At 24.0% G+C, this 24,309-nt stretch overlaps 3 protein-coding genes across 3 annotated transcripts; 1 reads left to right on the top strand and 2 right to left on the bottom strand.

Annotated features, from left to right (window-relative positions):
* Nucleotides 1-11,290: 11,290 nt before the first annotated feature.
* On the bottom strand, nt 11,291-12,046 carry INS49_009564 (uncharacterized protein; the record flags this gene model as incomplete). Its single annotated transcript, XM_043170294.1, has 1 exon — nt 11,291-12,046. The coding sequence occupies one exon, from the start codon at nt 12,044-12,046 to the stop codon at nt 11,291-11,293; it is 756 nt and encodes a 251-aa protein (XP_043024859.1).
* A 9,875-nt stretch (nt 12,047-21,921) lies between these two features.
* On the bottom strand, nt 21,922-22,271 carry INS49_009563 (uncharacterized protein; the record flags this gene model as incomplete). Its single annotated transcript, XM_043170293.1, has 2 exons — nt 21,922-22,145; nt 22,205-22,271. The coding sequence occupies 2 exons, from the start codon at nt 22,269-22,271 to the stop codon at nt 21,922-21,924; spliced, it is 291 nt and encodes a 96-aa protein (XP_043024858.1).
* A 665-nt stretch (nt 22,272-22,936) lies between these two features.
* INS49_009562 (uncharacterized protein) lies at nt 22,937-24,031 on the top strand (the record flags this gene model as incomplete). Its single annotated transcript, XM_043170292.1, has 1 exon — nt 22,937-24,031. The coding sequence occupies one exon, from the start codon at nt 22,937-22,939 to the stop codon at nt 24,029-24,031; it is 1,095 nt and encodes a 364-aa protein (XP_043024857.1).
* Between the last annotated feature and the right edge of the window lie 278 nt (nt 24,032-24,309).

Here is a 24,309-nt window from a genome sequence, read left to right as displayed (position 1 = left end):
GTTAGCATGATTATTAATAAAAGATATCTTAAGGTTTTAACCGCTAAGCTAATAAATTAAGCTTATAATTATAAAATAAAAGCAATATTACAATTATACAATAATTATAATATTTATATATATTACGGTTTAGGCTTTGCCCATTGTAATTAGTTAATGAGCTTTGGCCTTATAAAAATAGGCTTTGGCGCGGATGCAAACAGGGAGTAAACCTTTTCCTTTATACTTTAAATATAAACCTTATTTAAATACCTTATGATAAATAACTTAAGGCTAGCTTATAATATATATTTAAAGTCCTTTTATATTATAAACTTATAATGCAATTATATAAAATTTAATATAATAAGATTTAAAAAAAATAATGGCAGCCTATTAAGCCCTTCCCTATTTAAAGGAATTCTTATTTTAAGAATACTTAGCAACTTAGTTAATAAAAATAAAAGCTAAGTTTGCAGTAAATGGGAAGGTAATTAGTATTAAAGGGGCTTAATTCTTTTATATATTTAATTAGCTAGAAACTTTTTGTAATTACTTTTTGCCTTATATTAATTTTATAAAGATGTTTAAAGGGTAGCTAAAAAGCTTTTTAAAAAAGGTTTACCTTGTGTTTAAGGACCTTTTTAAATAAAGGCATGCCGAGCTTAGCTTAATTGCATTATAATAACGTTATAGGGAGGGAATGGCAAAATTTCTTGCTTAGTTTAATTAATTAATTTATATAATAAAGGCTTAAAGTTAGCTAAATAAGTATAAAATATTATTAATAATTAATAGCTTAATCTTTATAGCAAAAGCTTAGCTTAATTATAAAAAGTAGTTAAATATATTTAAGGCCTTTTGCTTTACCTTATGGCAATATAAAGGCGTTTTTAACGCTATAATAAAGAAGGATAATACTTAACCTTAAAATAATAAAGCAATAAATATTAATATTGCGGTGGTTTTAATAAGCAGAATTAAATATTTTATATATAGCTAATTTAGCTATTATAAGTATAATTATTTTAATTATTATAAAAAAATAAGGGTGCAGCTTTTATTAATTAAGGCTGATAAGAAGGAGGAGTTTATTTAAGGGGGTGTAAAATTTTTTTTATAGGGTAAAGTTTAAAAGCAATGCCAGCTTAGCGCTAACCTAAACTTAAAGCAAATTAGCTATATGTTAGCTAGTTTAGCCTTATGAAAATGCTTAAAATTTAAGAAATTCTTGTTAATAAAGCAAATTGCTTGTAATTAAGCGCTAATTAATTATAAATTATATAATAAATTTGCAGTCTTAAGGTTTTAAGTAAGGAAGCTTATATAAAAGGCTTGTATTAAAGAATTATAGGAATGCTGTTAGCTTGGCTGCTAATTTATGCCTAAATAATTATTTTTTATTGGCTTGCTTTAGCTAATATATTGAATTATAAGGGCTAAAGCATATTAATTATAAATAATGAGTTGGGCCTTTAGCGTAATTAAAAGGCGCTAAGATATAATTAAATAGCTAAGTAAAAAGTAATGTTTAATTTATAATTAAACTATAGTGTCCTTTATTTTTTATTATATAGCTGCCCTTTAGGGCTTATTATGGGAACTTGGAGAAGAAGGATATGTTATAGTTTGGGCTTTGCCCATTGTAATTAGTTAGTAAGCTTTGGCTTTATAAGAATAGGCTTTAGCGTAAATATAAACGGGGAGTAAATCTTTTCCTCTATACTTTAAATATAAACCCCATTTAAATACCTTATAACAAATAACCCAAGGCTAGCCTATAATAATATACTTTAATACACCCCTTATTTTAAGCAAAATTTAATTAATTAAAATATATTTTAAAACATAGTTAATATTATATATAAAGATTAAACTTAAAACCTTTTTATAAATTAATATTATTAAAATAAAAGAATATAAGGTTAACGTAATTGCTAATAAAAGATATCTTAAGGTTTTAACCGTTAAGCTAATAAATTAAGCTTATAACTATAAAATAAAAGCAATGCCATAATTACATAGCAATTATAATACCTATATACTTTAATATATAAAATAAAAGCAACGCTGCAATTATACAATAACTATAATACTTATATACTTTAACATACCCCTTATTTTAAATAAAATTTAATTAACTAAAATATATCTTAAGATATAATTAATATTATATATAAGAATTAAACTTAAAATCTTTTTATAAATTAATATTATTAAAGTAGGAGAATATAAGGCTAGCGTGATTATTAATGAAAAATATCTTAGGGTTTTAATTATTAAGCTAGCGAACTAGGCTTATAACTATGAAATAAAAGCAATGCCGCAATTACATAGCAATTATGGTACTTATATACTTTAACAAGATATATAACCAAAATGTCGTCCATATAAAAAAGGATTACTACCTTATGGGCTGGGCTGGTGAAAAGGCATGGCTTTTTTAATAAGGGTTTTAAGCCTAAATTTTGCAATATGCAGCTAAAATCCTTATATTAAAAAGATAGAAAGTCTTTAAGTTTATAAAGTATCCTTAAAAATACTTTATATTTCCCCAATTCCTTAAATCCATTAAGCAATTTATAATAAATTTAATTTAACTCTTTTTAGCTAATATTTAAGAACGTAATTATAATATTAAATTATTAAATTTTTAAATTAAAGTGCATAGCAATTATCATTATTATATAAAATGATTTTATGGCTAAGGTTACGGCATATATGCTTTTTATAATAAAATAAGGTTATAAGTTTCCTTAAATATAAATTCGCGCCTTAAAAGATTTAATTATTTTATTCTTATTAAGCTTATATTTATATATTTATTTTGTAATGGGCTTGGGCTGAAAGCCCAAGCCTTATATAATGTGGCCAGGTAATCCAAGGAAGCTTAAATTATTATTATCAGATTCTACACCTCCTTTATGGTGGAATCCTTGTATGTATGGTTAATTTTAATAGTTAACGTAATGATGTTTTAATTCTTATTCCTTTAAAGCTAGCTAATAGCGGGGATTGGTTTTTTAATTTATAAATATTAATGCTTAAGGTATTTACCACCGTATTACCTATGTATATATAGTAAATTTACAATTTTATAATAAATTTGCTATCTTTATAATAAATTCATAGTAAATTTATTAATTTATAGTAAATTCACGGTAAATCCACTATGCAACCATTTAGCTACGGTATATTCACTATTAATTAAATTTAATACACCTCCTTAAGCAAGCAAGCACTAAGAATCTAAACCTTTCACCCATCTTTCATTGCTAATTGCCATTAAATAAATATATCTTTCATTAATATTCCCTTATATAAATTATTCTTAATATTTTATATATTAAGTTATTAAAGAAATTCTTTTTATTTTTTAATTAATAGCACCTTTATTAATTTATTTATAATTATTTATGCTAATAATATATATTTCATTATAATTTTTCCATTTTATATTTTTTATTATAGCTAATAATTATAAATATCTATATATTATAATTTAGTTTTAAGCATAATAATCTTAAAGTTTATTAGTTTAATGGTTTAAATATTATTATACTTAATTTTAATTATTTAGTTATTTAATTTAATAAATAGCTTAATAAAAAGCCGGTTAATAAATAGTATTTCTTTTATAGTTTGCGCTAAGGCTAATAATTTAGTTTTCATAATAAATGTTATAATTATATTTTATTTATTTACTTTTCATTTAATAAATCCTTTAAATAATTTTATAGCAAATACTTATAAGCTCTTTTTATCTAGGGAATTATTAGCAAAAAAAGCATTGCTTATAATAATAAATCTCTTTAAATTTTAAAAATATAAGGCAAGATGCTTAATATGCAAAAAATATAATAATACTTTATTAGCAATATTATGGTGTTTTTAACTTAAATTAGTTAGGAATTATACTAACCATAATATAGCAAAAGTAATGTTTAATTATATGGATATAGCGGCGAATAATAGCGAATTAATCTTCTTTTAATATAAGTAAACTTTAGCTTTTAAAGCAGCGGTGGTACTTAGTAATAGCTCTTTAAGAGTTATAAGAACCTTATGGAAGATATTTATTTTATTAGCTAATTTAGCAATCTTCTTAATATATATAGTTTAGGCTAGCTAAATCCGGTAATTTTCATGGTTTTAAATGATTTTTATATTAAGAAACCATTAAACTAAATTTCCTTTAATAATCTTATATTTCTTTTAAAGTTATTATTTTAGCTTATCCACTTATTTTTAGTAATTCTTTTAATATGTAATGATAATATTATTTATATAAAAGAAAATAATAACGCCCTTCTTTATATAATAGCATAGCTTATATAGTATTTGCTAATATTTATATTAATTTAAGGTTTTTATAAACTCTTTTTACTATAGTAATAATAAAATTTAAAGGCTATATAGCGCTTTATTTAATAATAAGATGGTTCCTTTCTATTAATATCCATATGGCATTTACATAAAAATATCTTAATTAATTAAAGCATAAATAAATGCGTTTATAATATCATATTATATAAGTTTAAGATTAAATTTCGCTGCCATCGCTATTAATATGCAAAAAAATCAGCTTGCTAAAGTTATAATATAAATCTTTTATATTTATTTTTTTATTTACTAATCTTTTTAAATAACTAAATAGGCCTTATACTTTTAAAAAATTCTATATTTATTAAACTTATATATATATATTTATATGCAATTTAGGATTTATTTTCTTGCCATATAGGAATTTCATTTTTAAATCTTAATTTATAATCTTATTTTAATATAACTTTATAAATAATTAGCTTTTGCTTATTTAAATAAATATTTAAATAAATAATTTTTTAAATCTTTATATTATTTTAATAGCTTAAAGAAATTATTCCTATATAATTTTACCTTTTAATAAAAGCATTTTTTAATTTATGCCTTATTTAATATCTTCTTATTTAATTTAGCTATTAAGGCAGCTTTAATACCAGCTATAAATGCAAATTACCATAATATATTTATAATAAATTTATTATTTAATGAAATCTCTTTATTTAACTATATTTAAATAGCATAGGCTAAAAGTATTAACAAAGGAATTTACAATAATATAAGGAGCACTTTAAATTTTGCATTTATATAAGCACTATTTTCTTAGTTTACCGCGAACTGCCTTTCTTAAGCATTTTTTATATTTTCTTTTAAGACTCCTTCTTTATTAATATTACTTTTATAATTCGCTATAAATCAACCTTTCTTTAAGGTTTCTTTTAGGGAATTATCTTTAAATAAATCTTTTCCTTTTAAGTTTAATATTTTATTATTTTCCAAAAGGATATATTCTTTTATTTATTTTGCAAAACGCTTAATATTTATAATAAAGAGTTTATCTTTAAAACCTTTTTATTTACTATTAAATACTTTATATTTATTAAAAATTACATTTCTTATATTAATAATTTTCTTAATAAAGGGAATTTATATTTAATAAATATTTAAAGAATAATAGCTTATAAGATATTTAATTTATATTTATAGCTTTAATTATTAATATTATCTTTTCTTTAATTAAGCATTTAATATTATGATATATGCTTTATAGCTAAAGATATATAAGTAAGTTTAATTTAATTTTAAATTTAATTATAAAATACTTATTTATTTAGTAATTACTTTATAAAATCTAAAGTATAATATTTATTAATTTAAGTTATATATTAATATTTAATTATTAAAATATACTATTATGCATTTAATTTCTAGCTATAAAAAGTATAAGAGCTTTAAGCTTATTTATATTACTTACATCTTTTCTTTAATTATACCTTTTAAGCGCTTAGCATTATCATTTTAAGCTTATATATTTAATATTAAAGGCTTAATTTTAATATGTTTTAATTTTAAAAACTTCTTTACTACTTATTTATAGCTAAAAATTTCTTTATTATATTTAATTATTTTAATCTTTATTTTATATTAAATTTCTATTATATTATAAAAAAATTTAATTGCATTGTATAATATATTGCTATTTCAACTTATAAGGTAATAATTTTAAATAAGTTTAATAACTTTACATATTAATAAAAGTTATAATATATAGCCATAAATCCCTTCTTTATAATTATAAAAATTTATTATAATTCTCTTGCTTGCTTATTTGCAAATCTCCCTTAATAATTAATAAATTTACTGCATAATTTTAATAAAAACGCATGCTTTGCACTTTATAATAATAAATCTATAAATTTATACCTTTTAAAATAAATTTACTAAGTATTTTAAGGCTTTTAATTTCAAATAACTTAGTTATTTATACTAAATAATAGCTTTGCTTATAAATAATCTTTTCTTAATAAATATTATATGCTTTTTTTTTTATATATTAAAGAAACTTTAAGTAATTTTAAATTAATATTTAATAATATATTAATTATAAATATTAATAAGTAAATAAAGGATTAACTTATTTTATTATTTTAAAGTAATTAAATTATGCTTATTATTTTAAAATATCTTCTTTTTTTATAATTACCTTAATAAAATAAGGGTAATTAAAATTTATAAATATAAGGTAATATTTTTAAAATGTAAAATTAAGGTTTTAGCTTGCATAAGTATTATTTTATATGTTATAATTAATAGTTATTAATCTCCTAATTATATATAGTTATTATAAATTGCTAGCTATAAATTCATTAATCGCTTATTAATATTTATAATTAATATTATATTAATAAAGTTTAATATTATTAAGTGCTTTAAAGAGTATTCTTTTATAATATTTATAATAAAAGCTCCCCTAACCTTTATATTAGCAATATAATATCCTAATAATTAATCTTTAATTTCTTATATCAGCTTTTTTTTTATAAATCTTAAAGTTTTAAATTTTAATTTAAATTTTAAGCCTTAAATAATGCAAACTTAAGCTTAAAGATTAGCATTATTTTTAAGAGCATTATGCACCTTTTCTTTCATTTTTTAGCTTTTTTTAAATTATAAGAGTGTTTTCTTTAAAAATATATAAAAGCAATTAATAAGGGCATAGTTCTTATTATAAGCTGCATATATTTCTTTAAGGTTTTATACCTAAGATTAATAACGTTTATTGCAATATTAGCTAAATCTATATAATAAATTAAGTTTAGTTAAGCCTTTTTAATATAAGCTTGTTTTCCTAATAATATAAGCGTTTTTTTTATTATTATAATTATTTTTTTTATTATAAATAGTTGCCTATGCTTCTTTAGTAATCTTAGCAAGTTTATGCTGCATACCTAAAGCTTGCAATTCCTTATAAAGGAAGTTCCTAACTTCCCAAAATTTAAGGTTCCCATTTACTACTTCTTATTTTCTTATTTATTAAAAAATAATTATTTATATTAACATTACGCCTTATATAGCTTATAATAAATTAAGAATTTATATAATGATTTATCTTACCTTAGCAATCCCTTATTAAGTAGCTTTAAATATAGCAAATTCCCATTTATTAATTTAAATTAAGATTTCTTTTAAATTCCTTAGTAATTTTAAAACATTCTTATATAAAGCTTTTATTTATAGCTAATTATTTATTTATAATAATTTATATCTTTATTATAAATTTAAGTATTACTATTAAAGCGGAATTTTAAATAAATAATAATTTAACTTATAGTTTAGGGCAACTATTTAAAGCACTTATTTATGCAGCTTTTAAATAACGGTTTATTCCTTAATATATTTTAATTCTTTTAATTTATATCCCTAAAGGTTAAAATTATATATTTTAAGATTAGCATTAATAAGATTAAAAAGCAGCCATTAGCCTTATTATTTCTCTTAAATAATTTTAAAATCATTTAGTTTAATATTAAATCCGCTAATTATTTAAAAAACCGCACCTTAAGCGGCCATAATAATCTTAATATACTTTTAAAGGCATATATTAAGTTTTTGCGGCTTTAAAAGGAATTTAAATTAATTATAAATATAGTATTTAAGTCTATAAATCTTAACTTAAAGGTTAAATTTATAATCTTAATTATGCCACTTTTTTAACTTAGTTAGGAAGGCGTTTTAGGTTTTATAATTATTTTTATTAGCCATTTTGCATAGCTTAAGGCAATAAAACTCTTAATTATTAAATTTTATACCTCCTTTATAATAAAATCCTTATATATATAATTAATTTTAATAGTTAATATAATAATATTTTAATTTTTATTTCTTTAAAGCTAGCTAATGGCAAGGGCTGGTTTTTTAACTTATAAATATTAATGCCTAAGGCATTTACTATTATATTACTTATGCATATACGGTAAATTTACGGTTTTATAATAAATCTGCCGTCTTTATAATAAATTTATAGTAAATTCACTAATTTATGGTGAATTCACAGTAAATCTACCGTGCAACCATCCAGCCACGGTATATTCACCGTTGGTTGGATCTGACAATTATATACCTTTTAGCTTAATTAGTTGCTGCTTTTGCAGCTTATAAAAGAAGGCGTTAATTAGCTTGCAGTTCTTTTAGGGCTAGCCCATAATAAATAATTTAAGCTTTAGGGTTAAGAGTTTAAGTTATGGTTTTACTTAACTATAAAGAAGATCTTTAGCTTGAAAAGGCAATATCGCGGGTAAGCCTTAGGGGTAGTTATATCATTATATAAGGAGGGAGCTTTAAAAAAAGGGGTTATGTGATGGGCTTGGGCTGGAAGCCTAAGCCTTATATAATGTGGCTAGGTAATTTAAGGGAGCTTGAATTATTACATACCTTTTGGCTTAATTAGTTGCTGCTTTTGCAGCTTATGGAAGAAGGCGCTAGCCAGCTTGCAGCCCTTTTAAGGCCAGCCCATAACATATTTTAAGAGTAGTAATGTTAATTTTACTTTTTAGCGCTTAATAATTCTTTAAATATTAAGCTTAATAAGGCTTTACATTTCTTAATATATTGCTTTAAGTTATTTATTTTAAAAAAGGCTTTTTTAAGCCTTTCTTTATATAATTAATTTTAAAGGAAGATTTTTATAATATTACTATATTAAGTAAGGCTTAAACTTAATCTTAAGGGCTTAAATAACAGCTATTATTATATTATTTAAGGTTAAAAAATATAAGTCCTTAAGTATTCTTTATTTTTATCTTTTAAGCTAATTAAATAAGAAAGTAATTATAAAGTTACTTTAAAAAGTTATATTAAGGTAAAATGTAATTATATTTATTAAATATAATAATTAATTAAAGGATTTTTAAGAGCGTTTATCTTAATTATATATTTAAAATAATCTTTTTATAAATTTAAATTCCTAAATTTATTCTTATATCCTCCTTATTTATATTAATTAAGAGGATTCCTAATTTCATATAGCTTTAAGTATATACAATTTTTAAAAGGAAGGTTTAAATTTATTAGCCCTTACTTTACTAATAAAAGTATATTTTTCTTTATAAAAGCTTTATTTTAATATATTTAGGATTTTCTTAAGGGTTAAAAGTTCTTATTTTTAATTTCTTAAGCTTTTTAAAAAGGTAATGTATGGCAAACTTTACCTTTTAAATTTAAAAATCCTTATTCCTAAATTTTAATTAAAAGTATTAGTTTTATTTTCTTTTAATATAAATTAAGTATTAAATTTATTATTTAAATTAATTAAGTTATTTTTTATATAAGGTATTAAGGGTATAATATAAATGTAATTTTAAATCTTTTTAATATTAATAATCTTAATATTTAATAATTTTGCTTTAAGAGTTAAAAGGCCGTTTTTTACTTTATTTATTACTAATTTATAAAATATATCTTCATTAAATTATATATTCCTTATAAAAATTATTTACTTAAGTAAAAGAATTTAAATTTAAAAGATATTAAATATTATATAATTAATTAAATACTTAATATAAGCTCTTAATTCCCTCTTTATAAGGCATTTCTTTATATTATTTTTACGTTCCTTTTTAAGCATATATACTTTATACTTATAAGCATAAATATTTCTTTAATAAAGTAATAAATAAGCTATAAAATAATAAATTTATATTAATTTAAACCATTAAAAATGGTAGGAAAATTATATATATAAAAGAGTGTTTAAGGCGCGCTTCTTTTTCTTTAAAGCAAGCAATATATTATGTAATTAAGTTATAGCTTATATTACCTTTAGCTAAAGATTAAAAGGTAAATTAACCCTTAATAATATAGCTAAAGCATATTTAATTATTACTTTATTAGCTCTTTTCATAGCATTATTTGCTTTCAAGGTTTAAAGGGAAGTAAGTTTTAAATTAATACCCTTTTATTTTACTTATTTAATATATTTAATATTTATAAATTAGCTAATTATTATGGTCTTAACATTTTATTTAATTTTATAAATATTTAAACTATATTACCATTTTACCCAGCTTTTATAAGCTTAAAAAGTATTAAATACTTATTTTTAAGTTTTTAATATAAAAGGAAAGATATAAATAAATTTTAAGAACTTATTTATTATTATAAGCTTATAGTTTAACCTATTTAATACTTATAAATAATAAAAAAGGTTTTATAAGATTTAAAAAAAAAGAGTTTTAAGCTCTTGCCTTTTAATAACCTGCATTAAATTACCTTTTTAATAAAGGCTTTAAAGCAATTCTTATAATTAATTTATTTAATTCCCTTAAATTTTATACCTTAAGCGTATTAAATTAATAATTTAAAAGCATTAGCCTTTAAGTATTTAAACTAAAGATGCCAAAGGATTATTAAGTCCTCTTAATCCTTGTCTAAGTGCTAAGAGGGCCTGAAAGGTTTTATTAAGTTTGTTCTTAAGGTTTTAACCGCTAGGCTAGCAAACCGGTCTCATAACTATAAAATAAAAGCAATGCCGCAATTGCACGGCAATTATAATACCTATATACTTTAACACACCCCCTATTTTAAGCAAAATCCAACTAGCTAAAATATATCCCAAAATGCAATTAATATTATATATAAAGGTTAAACTTAAAACCTTTTTATAAATTAATATTATTAAAGTAAGAAAATATAAGGTTAATATAGTTATTAATAAAAGATATTTTAAAGTTTTAATTACTAAGCTAGTAAATTAAGCTTATAATTATAAAATAAAAGCAATATTACAATTATATAGCAATTATAATATTTATACATTTTAATATACCCCTTATTTTAAGCAAAATCCAATTAGCTAAAATATATTTTAAAATGCAATTAATATTATATATAAGGGTTAAACTTAAAACCTTTTTATAAATTAATATTATTAAAATGGGAGAATATAAGGCTAGCGTGGTTATTAATGAAAGATATCTTAGGGTTTTAACCGCTAGGCTAGCAAACCAAGCTTATAACTATGGAACAAAAGCGACGCCGCAATTATACGGCAATTGTGGTACCTATATACTTCAACAAATGGTGCCTGGTAGAAGTTGTTGCTGTAGCCAGGGTGAAAGCTTCGTTCGAGTACGTCTCTGTGCTTTTGAAACACGTCCGACGCAATTTGGAATGCTTTCCACGGCAGCGTGGCCGGTCCACAGTGGACGTTGATCGTTTGCGCGTTGAACACTTCTTGCACGACCCAGAGCCGATGCCAGTAATCCCTGTCAAACAGGGCCACTACAGCGGCGAAATGCTGTTCGCTGAACGGCGCAAATGTACTTCTCGTTATCTCCCGTGGAATCTTGGCCCCATTTGATACCTTTTCAATGAGTTCCATACCGAGGTCGCTGTCGTCAGACCGTGGGCCGAGCCAGACTGCCACTGATTTGGCTCTCTGGTAGATTTGCGTCATTAGTCGGACTTGATCGGCCTTCTCGGACGTGTTCTTTTGATCGATACAAAGGGCATCTGCCCAGACCAGGACCGCACTTCTTGGGTCCCTGAGTGCCCTCAGGGCCGATTCCAGGCTAGCAGATACGCTCGTATTTATGTTCGCCCGCCCTATAAGTATCTTGCGCGTGTCGCCCACGTCTCCCCAGGCATAGGAAAGCGCAATGTATTCTGGTGATTCACTCAACCTGTAGGTGAACATCTCGCATCTGACGACATCCTCGGTATCGTCTTGCCGTTGAGGACATACCATGATGAGCCTGAACTCCCCCCTATCGAGACAGTCATAGTTGTATACCGTGGTATTCGCTGATGCTATAGATGGGGACACACGCCGGAACGTGCTCAATGTGGTCACAGAAGGCGAACTCCGGGATCGAAAGCTTTTTGGGTTAGAGGAATCAAAACCATCCCCGCCGCTCGTCAAATTTGGGACCACCAGAGTTTGAGAAATAATGTGAGAAGGACCTCTGTTTCCTAGAGGCACATTATTTCGAGACCCAAGGACATTGGGTCGACGAACAGGGTTGATGGATCGATGATCGGTGGGTGAAAGGAAGGATTCTTGTCGACCAGTCCTATTAGTGTTCCAGGAGACAGGGCGCTGCCTTGTGGATTGAGATCCGGTGGCAGGATCTCGAGATAGCGGTTGTGATGGAATTTGATGGACGCGAGATTCGGTATCATCGAACAGCTGTCGGTCCCGTCGCGGCATACCATGATGGTCGCCGCCGCCGTCACTCAGGGACATGATCGCTTGGCAAGACAACTTCAAGTTGTGCCTGATGCCTGTTGCCAATGTGTAGGTGATTCGGTTTACTTTGCTTTGGAAATCCTACCCCGCCTTCAAAACTTTCATGCAGTAGAAGACTGGTGTCAGCATGCGAGTTTATCATGCAGACGGAACTTACTGCCTGAGTAGGTCAAGGTTAATTTGGACATGCGTCTGCATTGTACCACCATACATAACGAGGCAGGCCGGGAAAATACCACAACTAGGATGTTACTTCAGGACTACAGAGGAGGAGGTATTTGTGGGCAAGAGATGCAATCATTGGTGCATGAGAAGTTCGGTGGTGTGCCGTACCACCATACAACACAAAGTTCGTTCTCAAGCCTTCCAATTGCCCGTGGTGTCTGTTCGTTTCTACTAACCGATGGCATATGCCTATGGCCTTGAACCAATTTCCACCAGAGGTTGCGAAGGCTATTTGAAGAATTACTGTGCCAGTCAAAAATCTTTTCAAGTGCATATATAATAGTGGTCCTGCGCTTTCAAGCACACAACAGGACTTCATTGTAACAGATTCAAGTCGTCATACAACCGTCTAGGACAGAAAACCACGAGACTAACTACGACCACACTAACACATGTGCCTGATACAACCTGAAAGACTGCACTCAAAAAGTACTTAGCTGTAGGATTATGAGTGGCAGGTTTCCGATGGTATGAATCCCTCGGAAAAGTGGATAGAATTTGAGAGATTTTACTCTTCAAACATTTCAACGTAGTATACGCGGCTCTTCACAACCTCGTTACCAAGATCACATCTGAAGACGCATGGTGATATGCCATTTGCAGGCCACGCAATGCTGAGCCATACGGTTGTATTTCGCATGCTCTTCTTTAGAAGACGGAAAATTCGCACCCGCAAAAAAGGAGAATACACCGTTATGTCACTCAAGCCATAGCTACAGCAAATTAAAGTACATCACCCAGGCCTAATTCGCACACCCACACCCACACCCAACACCCACACATCTAATGCTTACACACCCAACACCTATACAACCAGTTCACAAACTTAATCTACATGGCTAATTGGATATACTAATTGGGTATGTAAATTAGTCGGTGGGTTTATGAATTCTCATGTTGTTTAGTACTGGCGATGTACTGGTGTACCCTCCGGTTTTGCAGGTGCGAATCTCTGATTTTGTTGGCAAGTACGACCCTCGCACTTGAAAGGCTACTTTAGTTATCCCCTCCAGAGCACATAGCCTCTTAGAACTTAAACAGAATAACACTAATATATAATTGCTTCCCATATAATTATTATATATATAAGAAACTTATTAATACTAATTAATAGTTATAAGTATTATAAATTAATAAGGTAAAAAAGGTAATTTTATAAGGATTTCCCTAACTTAAAAATTATATCCTCCTTATTAATAAGCATTATATAGTAATAACTACTTCTTTAAGCCTCCCTATATTATTAAACTTCTTAAGTAAATATTATAAAAATTAAATAAATTAAATAGCATTCCTTATAATATATATATATATATTTATTATTATTTAAGAAATATATATTTATTATATATAAAACTTTATTAAAAATAAATTTATTTTTAAATCCTTTTTAAAACTTAGCAAAACTTAATAAAGCTTTATTTTATTAAATAAATAAAGCTTATAATTATTATAATTATTAAATAAATAAAGCTTATAATTATTGCAATTATTAAAGTTAATATAATGCTATATTATAAGTAAATATAAGTTATATATTATATTTTTAACTAATATAAAAAAACTTAATAATAAGAAAAAGCCTTAGCTTTTAAGGCTTAAAGGAATTAATAACTTTTTCCTTTTAATAATTATAACTTACTTTTTATTAAACTACTATTATTAACTTACTTTTAAATATTACCTATTTTATTAATATTTCTTTATTTTATTAATTTTACTCCTTATAATATTTATTATAAAAACCTATAAGCATAGCTAATAATATTAAAAAGCTATTAGCTTTTATTAAAGAATATATAATTAATAAAATGCTTACTTAAACTTTAATTAACTTAGCCTATTATAAATATATTAACTTAAAACTATAATTTATAACCTTTATATAAAAAGCATTAATAAAATACTTAATTACCTACTTAATAAGTATTTTAATAAGCTATATATAATAAAATCTTTATAATAATAACCTTTTTATTATTTATTATAAGAATTATATAGTGTAAATATAAGCAATATTTAAAGTATTATTAAATTCTTATTAATAATATTTAAAAGTTTTTTTTTTAAATATAAGGCATTTATATAAAACGCAATAACTAACTTATAATATTATAATTAATTATTATAGCTTAAGCTAAGGAAAGATTAAAATAAATTAATAATAAGCTTTATAATGCTTTATTAACCTTAAAATTAAATATAAATAAATATTATATATAACTTTAAAGATAATAATTATAAACATAGCCCTTATAAGCATTATAAATAAGCTTTAAATAATAATAATTATTAAAAGAATAATCCTTAAAATAACTTTTATTATTATTGCTAGCTTTAAGTATATAATTATAAAACTTAAACTTAATAATATAATTTATTAAAAACTAATATAGCTAATAAGGCTTACTATTATTAATAAAAAGATAAAAACAAAGCTTATATTAAAAATATACTTTATACTTAGCATAATCTTAAGCTATTTTAAAAATATCTTTATTAAATAAAAAATATAACTTATATAAAATTCTTTCCTTATAATATATTCTTAATAAATGCTTAAATTTAGCAAAGTTAACATAATTTATAAAAACCTTTAATAACTTTTATAAATATATTAATAACCTATATAATTTATTAAATAATAAAATAAAAATATTTTTTAATATTTATTATTATATTAAAATTTAATTAAGTTAATTCCATATAGTTTTTTTTTAAATACTTAAAGATTAAGCCAAGGCATATTATCTTTATTTTATAAATTAAACTAATATATTTATAATAACATACCTTAAAATTAAAATATATTTTAATATAAACCTTAATTATTAATATTATTATATAAATTAAATAATAATAATATTTATAAAGATAAAAATATAAAATTTAAATAAAAACTTATATAAGGTTTTATATTTAATATTTAATAAGCTATAACTTTATTAATAAGTATTAAGTTAAAATTATGCTAAAAAGAATAATTTAAAAATAATAGTAATTAAAGCTTATAAAAAAGTTTTTAAGTTAAAAATAGCTTTTTTTAAGCTAGCTTAATTATATAAAGAGTTATTTTTAAACTTAAGATTTATAATAAAAACATAGCTTAGCTATATAATTATAATTTATATTATAAATAAAGTTTTAAATTAATATTATATTAACTATAAATATAATAGCTAAAAGCTAAGGGAAGGATAATAATTATAATCTTAAGCATTTTAAGGAAATTAAAGATTTAGCTAATTAAACCTAAGCTATTTAAGCTTTAAGCAGTTAAAATCCTATAATATTAATTATAAAGCTTAAAGTAATAATGCTTATAAAGAAAAAAAAATAACCTTAAAAAAATATTATATTTATAAAAAAAAGAAATGCTAATTAATTAAACATTTAACTAATAAGTAATATTTAATAAGAAAAAGCTACTTAATATAATATAAATATAAAGGTTATAATAATAATTTTAATACTTTTTTAAGTAAATTTAAAAAATATAAAATAAATAATAAAGATAAATTTTATAAATATAAAAATAAATAAGATTAAGATAATAATTATAATAATAATACTTATATTATAAAGATAAAACTTAATAAGAAAGTTTATTATATAAATATTAATTTCTTAACTAATAAAATATTTATATATTAAATTATTAAAAATAATATCTTTTAAATAAAAATAATTATTATAGCTAATTAATTTATCTTAAAAAATAAATATAATTAAACTTATTTTTAAGAAATCTTGCTAAACATAAAAATATTATTAATATTTATAGCTAAATATAAGCAATTTCTTACATTATAATAAGAAAACTTAAAGTATTAAATTAATATAACTGCTATAAAAAAAGCTAAAGTTAAATTTAATAATAAAATAACTATTAATTTACTTAATATAATAAAAGTTTCCATTTTAATTAATTATATTAACTTTTATATTATTTAAGCATAAACCCCATTCCTACTTTACTTAGCAAATATAAATAGGCTTTAAGTATATTATAATAATATTATAAATAAAATAATTTCCTTTAATAATGCAATTATTATACTAATACTTAAAAAATAAAGTTACCTATAGTTTTTCTTAAATTAAATTATTAATACTATATATTTCCTTTTAAAGATAAAAATAAAAAAACTTTATTATTACTTTAAATACTTATTAATAAATTAATTATATTAAATACTTAAAAAAGCTAGCAATTTAAATATTAATAAATAAGCAATAGCAAAGATTAAAAAAATATATTATTATTATTAAATAAATAAACTTATACTTAAGCATTTTAAGTTTATATTATATAATAATTATAAATTTAATTATAAAATCTTAATTAATATAATATATTTAAGTAAATGCTTAATCCTTTATATTATAAATTAAGCTATAGCTTTTTAAAAAGCAAAATTCTTAAAATTTATATTTATAAAAACTACATAGCAAATATTATAAATGCTTTAAATTAATATATATTAAAAATCATTAAATATTATTAAATATAACATAAAAATAAACTTTGCATTCTTAGAATTTTATTTAAAGGCATAAATAATAAAAATTAAATGCAAATAAGTCCTTATAAAAGCATATTAATTTATTAAAAAAGTTAAAAAATATTATTAAGCCCTTAAATAAGTATATAAAATCTTATATATTAAACTATATAATAATATAAATAATAATACTATTTTATAAATAACTATAAAAGTTATTAATAATACTGCTAAATTAAATAAATTAATTTTTACGCTTTTAATTTTTAATGCTTATTTATAAGTATTATATAAATTATTATTATTATTATTAATATAAAAGCAAATAAAAGCTATTTTAAAGGCTATAAAGATATTATAAAAAATTATAGTTAAATAATAAATGCAAAATATATTAAATATTAAAGTTAAACTTATCTTTAATATAAAATATTTATTATAATGCAAAGTTTGCATATAAAGAAAAAGAAAAAAATAAAAAAATTTATATAAAGTTATTATTATAAATAGCCATAATATAACCTTAAATATATTAAATAAAGTTATAATATTTAAGTTAATAATTATTTAATTATATTATTAAGATAATAATAAGGAAATGCAACCCTTATAAATAAAAAACTTAGCTATAAAACCTTAAATATAACTTATTATATAATTATTATTATTAAAAATAAAAAACTATATTATTATATTATATATCTTAAAAAAAGAAAATAAAAATTATAACTTAGCAATTAAATTAAGATAAGATAAAGTTATTATAATATTAAGCTTATTATTTAAAGAATTTAATAAAATAAAAATTAATAACCTTATTATTAAAAATATCTTTTAAATTAAGAAATAATTAATAAAGTAATATAATAAATATTATCTTTTTAAGTTTTGCATAATATAAAAGGTAAAAAGTAAAATTATAAAACTTTATAAAAAATCTTAATTTATTATTTAAGGTTATAATAATAATAAAAAGGAATTAATCTTAATATAAAGCTTAATTATTTAAAAAATAAGTTAATAAATAATCCTTATACTTACCTTTTTATTAATTTAAGAAAAAGGCATAATTCTTATACTTTAAGATATTACTTAAACTTACCTTTAAATAAAGTTAAAATTATATAAAATAATCTTTGCAAAGCTATTAAAGAAACTAAAAAATAAATACTCTTTAAGTATAATTATTTATATTATTTAATTCTTATATAGCATAGCAAAATTTAATATTTATTAATTTAATATATATTAAAGATATTATTAATAAAAGCTTAAAATAAATTGCTTTATATATAATTCTTACTTAATAATTATAAAGCTTATATAACTTTTTAAGATAATAAATATATAAATAAATAATATATTAATTTTATTTATATTAAAATATTAAGATAAGAAAGAAATTAAAATAAAAATTATAAAATTATAAGGAAAATTAAAATAAAAGCTAATGCTTAAAAACTTAATAAATTATAATAAAGCTTATATAATTATAAATATTATTAGCTTAATTATTATTTAATAAAAGGAATAAGTTAATAAACTTGCCCTTATTAATATAATAATTAAAGATACTCCTTAAAAATACCTTAATTAAAAAGCTTATAAAGTATATATAACTTTAATTTATTAATTAAAAGCTTTATATAATCTTTTAATAGCTATATAAGTATAAAATTTAAAGGCAGGAAATTATAAAAGCCTAAATATATAATTATTATAATAAATAAATAACATTATATAAAGAATTAAATATATATTCTTTAATTTTAAAATAGCAAAACTTTTTATATTTATAAATAAATTATTTATAAATAATTAAAATTTAATATCTTAACTTAAATATATTATTATTCTTATAAATAAAATTTATAAAGAAATTAAAAGATTTATAATAATAAGTAATATTCTTTATTAATTATTAATAAAGTATAAATATATTACTTAAAGTATATTAATAAGTAAAATTTATAATATAATAAATAAAGTAAATATTAAAATTTCCTTAGCTATAATAATTAAGATAGTTATAAAATAATTTTTATTATTAAATATACCTTTAATTATTTATATAAACTTATATAGCTTATATAAATACCTTATAAAGCTAGGAATAATAAAGAAAAAGCACTTTATAATTAATATTATATTATTATAAAAGTTATATAAGATAAAAAAAATTGCTAAAGTAAGGTAAATAAATAAAAAAAATAACTTTATTAATATAATAATAAAATTAATTTTAAATATTATATTATAAAAGTTTATTAATAATAATAAGCTTTATATATAAGTAAATAAATTAATTAAGAAACTTAAAATAGCCTTTTTTTATTAAAAAAGGAGTAACTTGCTGCTAATACTTTTTTCTTTTAACCTTACCGTTATTAATTATAAAACCTTATACCTCTTAAACTTAAATCCTTAATATAAACTTTAATCTTTTATACTTTAATTAAAACCTTTTTAATACTTTATTATATATAAGGATAACCTTATAATTATTAATATTATTAATAATTATTATTTTAAAATTAACCTTATTATTATTATTATTTTTTACTGCTATTTATTAATAATAATATTAAAATTAATTTTTATTAAATTTATTTATAATTTATTAACTTTTTTTATAATTAAAAAATAAATTAATAATTATTATATAATAATTATAAAGTTTTATATTATAAATATTTATTTTAATTATTAAATTCTTATAAAATCTTTTTCTTTTTATTATAATGAAAAATATTAATAATAATTTATAAAAGTTATTTAATACTTTTATTAATATGCTTTATAAGGATAATAATAATAAGTAAAATTATTTAATAAATATTGAATTTATTATTTATGCTAAAGATATACTTAATATAATTATTATTATAATTATTATTAATATAATTAATATTAAAAATAAACTTATTATAATCCTTAATTAAAATTAAGATTTCCTTATAAATATTATAATTATAACTTTAATTAATAAAATAAATATTATAATTATAACCTTAATTAATAAAATAAATATTATAATTATAATTTTAATTAATAAAATAAATATTATAATTATATTTTTATTAAGTAATAAAATAAAGATTAAAATTATTATTAAGGTTATAAAAAGGGCTAAAATTATCTTAATTAATAAGAATAAAGATAAGCTTATTAATTTTATTAATTTTTATAATAAGGTTATTATTAATAACGCTTATTTAATAAATATTAATAAGGATATTAATAATAATAACGCTTATTTAATAAATATTAATAAGAATATTAATAATAATAATTCTTATTTACTTAATATTAATAGTAATTTAATTATTATTAATAATAAAGATAATTAAAATTAAGTTAATAAAATCTTAATAAAAATTATAAAAACTACTTTTAATTTTACTTTTATATTAAGCATTAAAAAAAGTAAGCTACTTATTAAGGTTAATTTTTATAAAATTATTAAAATTAATAAGCTAAAGGTTATAATTATAGCTTAAGTTAAAATACTTTTTTTAAATAATGCCATTATAATAGCTATTATTTAAATTATTAATAACTTTTAATATTAAAAAATAAATATTTTTTTTAATAATATAATTAAAAAGTTATGCATTTACATTAAAAGTATTAAAACTTTTAATATAAAATTATATAATATCTTTAATAATAAAAATTATTAAAGTAATTATTATTTTAAATATTAAATTATTATAATTTTTATAATAAATAACTTAATAAGAATTTTAATTTTAAGTATTTTTTATATATATTAAATTAAAAAGATTTAATTATTAAAGAATTAAATTGCTATATTAACTTAACTTTAAAACTTTTTATATTAAATTATTAATAAGTATATATAAAGCTTATATATAAAAAGATTTATTAAAAAATATATATTATTATTTAAGTAACTTAAATAAAAAATAATTATTAAGGAAATTAAAAAGAATAATAAAAAGCAAAAAAAGAAAATAATAAATAATTAAGCTATTTATAATATTTAATTTTAAGAAAATAAAAAGTAATTAAAAGAAATTAATTTAAAATAATATTAAATATATTTTAATAATAAAAATAAAAATAAAAATAATAATATTTATATTATAAAAATATATAATAAAAATAAATATAAGTTAAAGGGTTTAGCATTAACTTTATAAATATTAACTTCCCTTATAAAAAAAAAATTTAAAATTAAGGTTATTATATAAAAGTTAATAATTTTTATAAAAAAGCAATTTTAAAAGCTAAGTATTAAAAATAATAAATATAAGATTTAAGAAATAATATAATAATAATAATTATAAGTTTAAAAAGTAATATAATAATAAAAGTTATTAAAACTTATTTTAAAATTTATAAGTTATAATTTTAAGCTTTTTTAGTAATACTTTCTTATAATAAAGATTATATATATTTATTAAAAAAAGAGAAAAACTATAAGTATTAATAAGTATAACCCTTACACTTAAAAGGCTACTTTAATTATCCTCTTTAGGGCACATAGCCTCTTAAAACTTAAACAAAATAATACCAATACACGATTGCTTCCCATACGATTATCATACGTACGAGAGACCTACCAACAGATTTCCTTCTTTAACCATGAGGTTCAAGACTAACACTCTGGCCCAACACTTAAGCACCTTTCACATCCGGCCCCGGCGCAGCACTCCCAGGCTCTGCAGGCTTGATCCCAGCGGTGCCAACATCATTTGTGGTCGTCAGATTCCCTGTGCCGGCCGCTGCTTCCTCGTAGGTGTTTCCCTTGCCTGGCAGGCCGCTGTCCGAGGCGACAGGCGCCTCACCTGGTGCGTGGCCTTCTTTGTGTGCGGACGCATTCTCCGCGCCGAGACCCTGAGCTGTAATCGGATCAGTCACTGTCAATTTCAGACAGATGTGGGATGCGTGATTAACAAACCTTGTGCCTGTTGCTTCAGAAACTTGTCGCTGGGCTCCTGGCCTCCGGCTGTCTTGGTTGGTGCCATGGCTACGTTCATGTCGAGTATGCTGTCAAGTGCGAAGTGTGTGAAGGATTAAGTTTTCTATGTGGTAGTCGATTGTTGTCAAATACGAGATGAAGATGTTGTGTAGAATACAAATGCCCAAGTGCCATCTTTTGCAGATGGCCCTTATTTGCGGCCTGAGATGACGGAACCCATGGCCAGACTGTCAACGTCACAATACATCACCGTCCATGATCAACAGCCTGACGTCACTTATCACACTCGGCGTATCCAAGAGCGATTTGCGAGTCTGGAAAACTTCACCGGCATGGTGTGACCGGAAGATTTCCAGCTTTTCAATTTCTGCAATCTCAGCTTTGGGCCATCATCCCTTGGCTGTCTTCTAGGTCACGAGATCATGTTCAGGAGCTATGGGTCTCAGTGAATGGGGTCTGGAAGAAAGGGTCCAGCCCGAAGAAACAACCTCAGACCCCTGTCTGCGTCAATCAACCCCAGCAGAGCCACGGCTCCGACAAGCCGCCCTTGGAAAGCATCGTTATCCGACATGCCAAAAACACCAAGGCAACCACCACCACCCAACCCACCAAAAACCAAGCAGCGCACCCAAAACCCGACCTCGATACTGCCACACGACCCCAACCCCCAGAGTCGCCGTCTAGACGGCGACACCTCGACGCCCGCCCACGATGCAAGGCTTCAACATGGGGCGGTACGTCCCGCCCGAGCTAGAGGGCGTCGCGAGCGCCAACCAGGCGTCGGGCAAGGGGCACGCCCTGGGCGCCAGGGCGTCCAAGCTCCGGAGCGAGGGCATCCTCACTGTGCGCTTCGAGATGCCGTTCGCCGTGTGGTGCGGGACGTGCACCCCTCCCGTGGTGATCGGGCAGGGCGTGCGGTTCAACGCCGAGAAGAAGAAGGTCGGCAACTACTACAGCAGCCCCGTGTACAGCTTCCGGATGCGGCACCCGGCGTGCGGCGGGTGGATCGAGGTGCGGACCGACCCCAAGAACACGGCGTATGTGGTCGTCGAGGGCGGGAAGAAGCGGGACACGGGCGAGGGGAAGGGGGCGGAGGACTCGCTTGTCGGTGACAGCGGCATGGCGCCCATCAAGACGCTGCGCGAGCAGGCTGAGGAGCGCGAGGTGGCGTTCTCGAACCTTGAGAAGACGATTGAGGACCGCGCCGCGCTCGCTGCTGCGAGGGAGAGGCTCGACGAGATCGAGGACGCCAACGCGAAGCAGTGGGACGACCCGTACACGAGGAACCAGATGCTGAGGAAGTCATTCCGCGTGGGCCGGAAGCAGCGGGAGAAAGATAGCGCGGCTGCTGAGGACCTGAAGGACAGGATGAGCCTGGGGATCGACCTGTTGCCTGAGAGCGAGGAGGATGCGCGGTGGGCCAAGCTGGTGGATTTTGGGACGGCGCCAGAGGACCTGGGCGAGAAGGCACTCTCAAAACCACTGTTTGGGGGGCCTAAGTCTACGGCACAGGAGAAGAAGACGAGAGACCACAAGGCTTCCACAAAGAAGCTACTCAAATCAGAGATTGCGGCAACGAAGATGAGGGAATCCCTGGTTTCTGAGATCGTTGGCAATACTCGCGTGGCCAGCGATCCTTTCCTTGAGCCACGGAGCAGAGGCGCGACAAGAAGCACGGCTAATATCCTACCGGGACTGAAGAGGAAGAGGCAGGCTGAGGTTGAACCCAGCCCACCTCCAGAAGACAAGCCACCTGAGAAGGCGGCCGCCACGTCTGCGGCTCTAGTGGATTACGACTCGGACTGACCAAGAGTCAACAACTCACATTACCTTTTTTTTATCACATTATGATACCCCATAGAGTTCGCATTCGAAATATATCACTTGATCATGCAGCTCTTGCAGACTTGTTGAGTAGTCTTATCTCCATTGACCAGTTATCTGAGATTAGGTGTTGTTCCTTTGTGCAGGGGCCGATACGAATGTTGCTGTCAACTATTTCCTCCCAGCAGAATAGTCCAAGCCTTTGCTCTCATTGCCCTCTCCCCGGAAAAACGACACATACTCACCTCGGGAGAAAAGCA

Source organism: Diaporthe citri, assembly GCF_014595645.1.
Source record: "Diaporthe citri strain NFHF-8-4 chromosome Unknown scaffold_4, whole genome shotgun sequence".
Lineage (NCBI taxonomy): Eukaryota > Fungi > Ascomycota > Sordariomycetes > Diaporthales > Diaporthaceae > Diaporthe > Diaporthe citri.
Note: the sequence above shows the minus strand (reverse complement) of the source record. Positions and strands in the feature narration are given on the sequence as shown.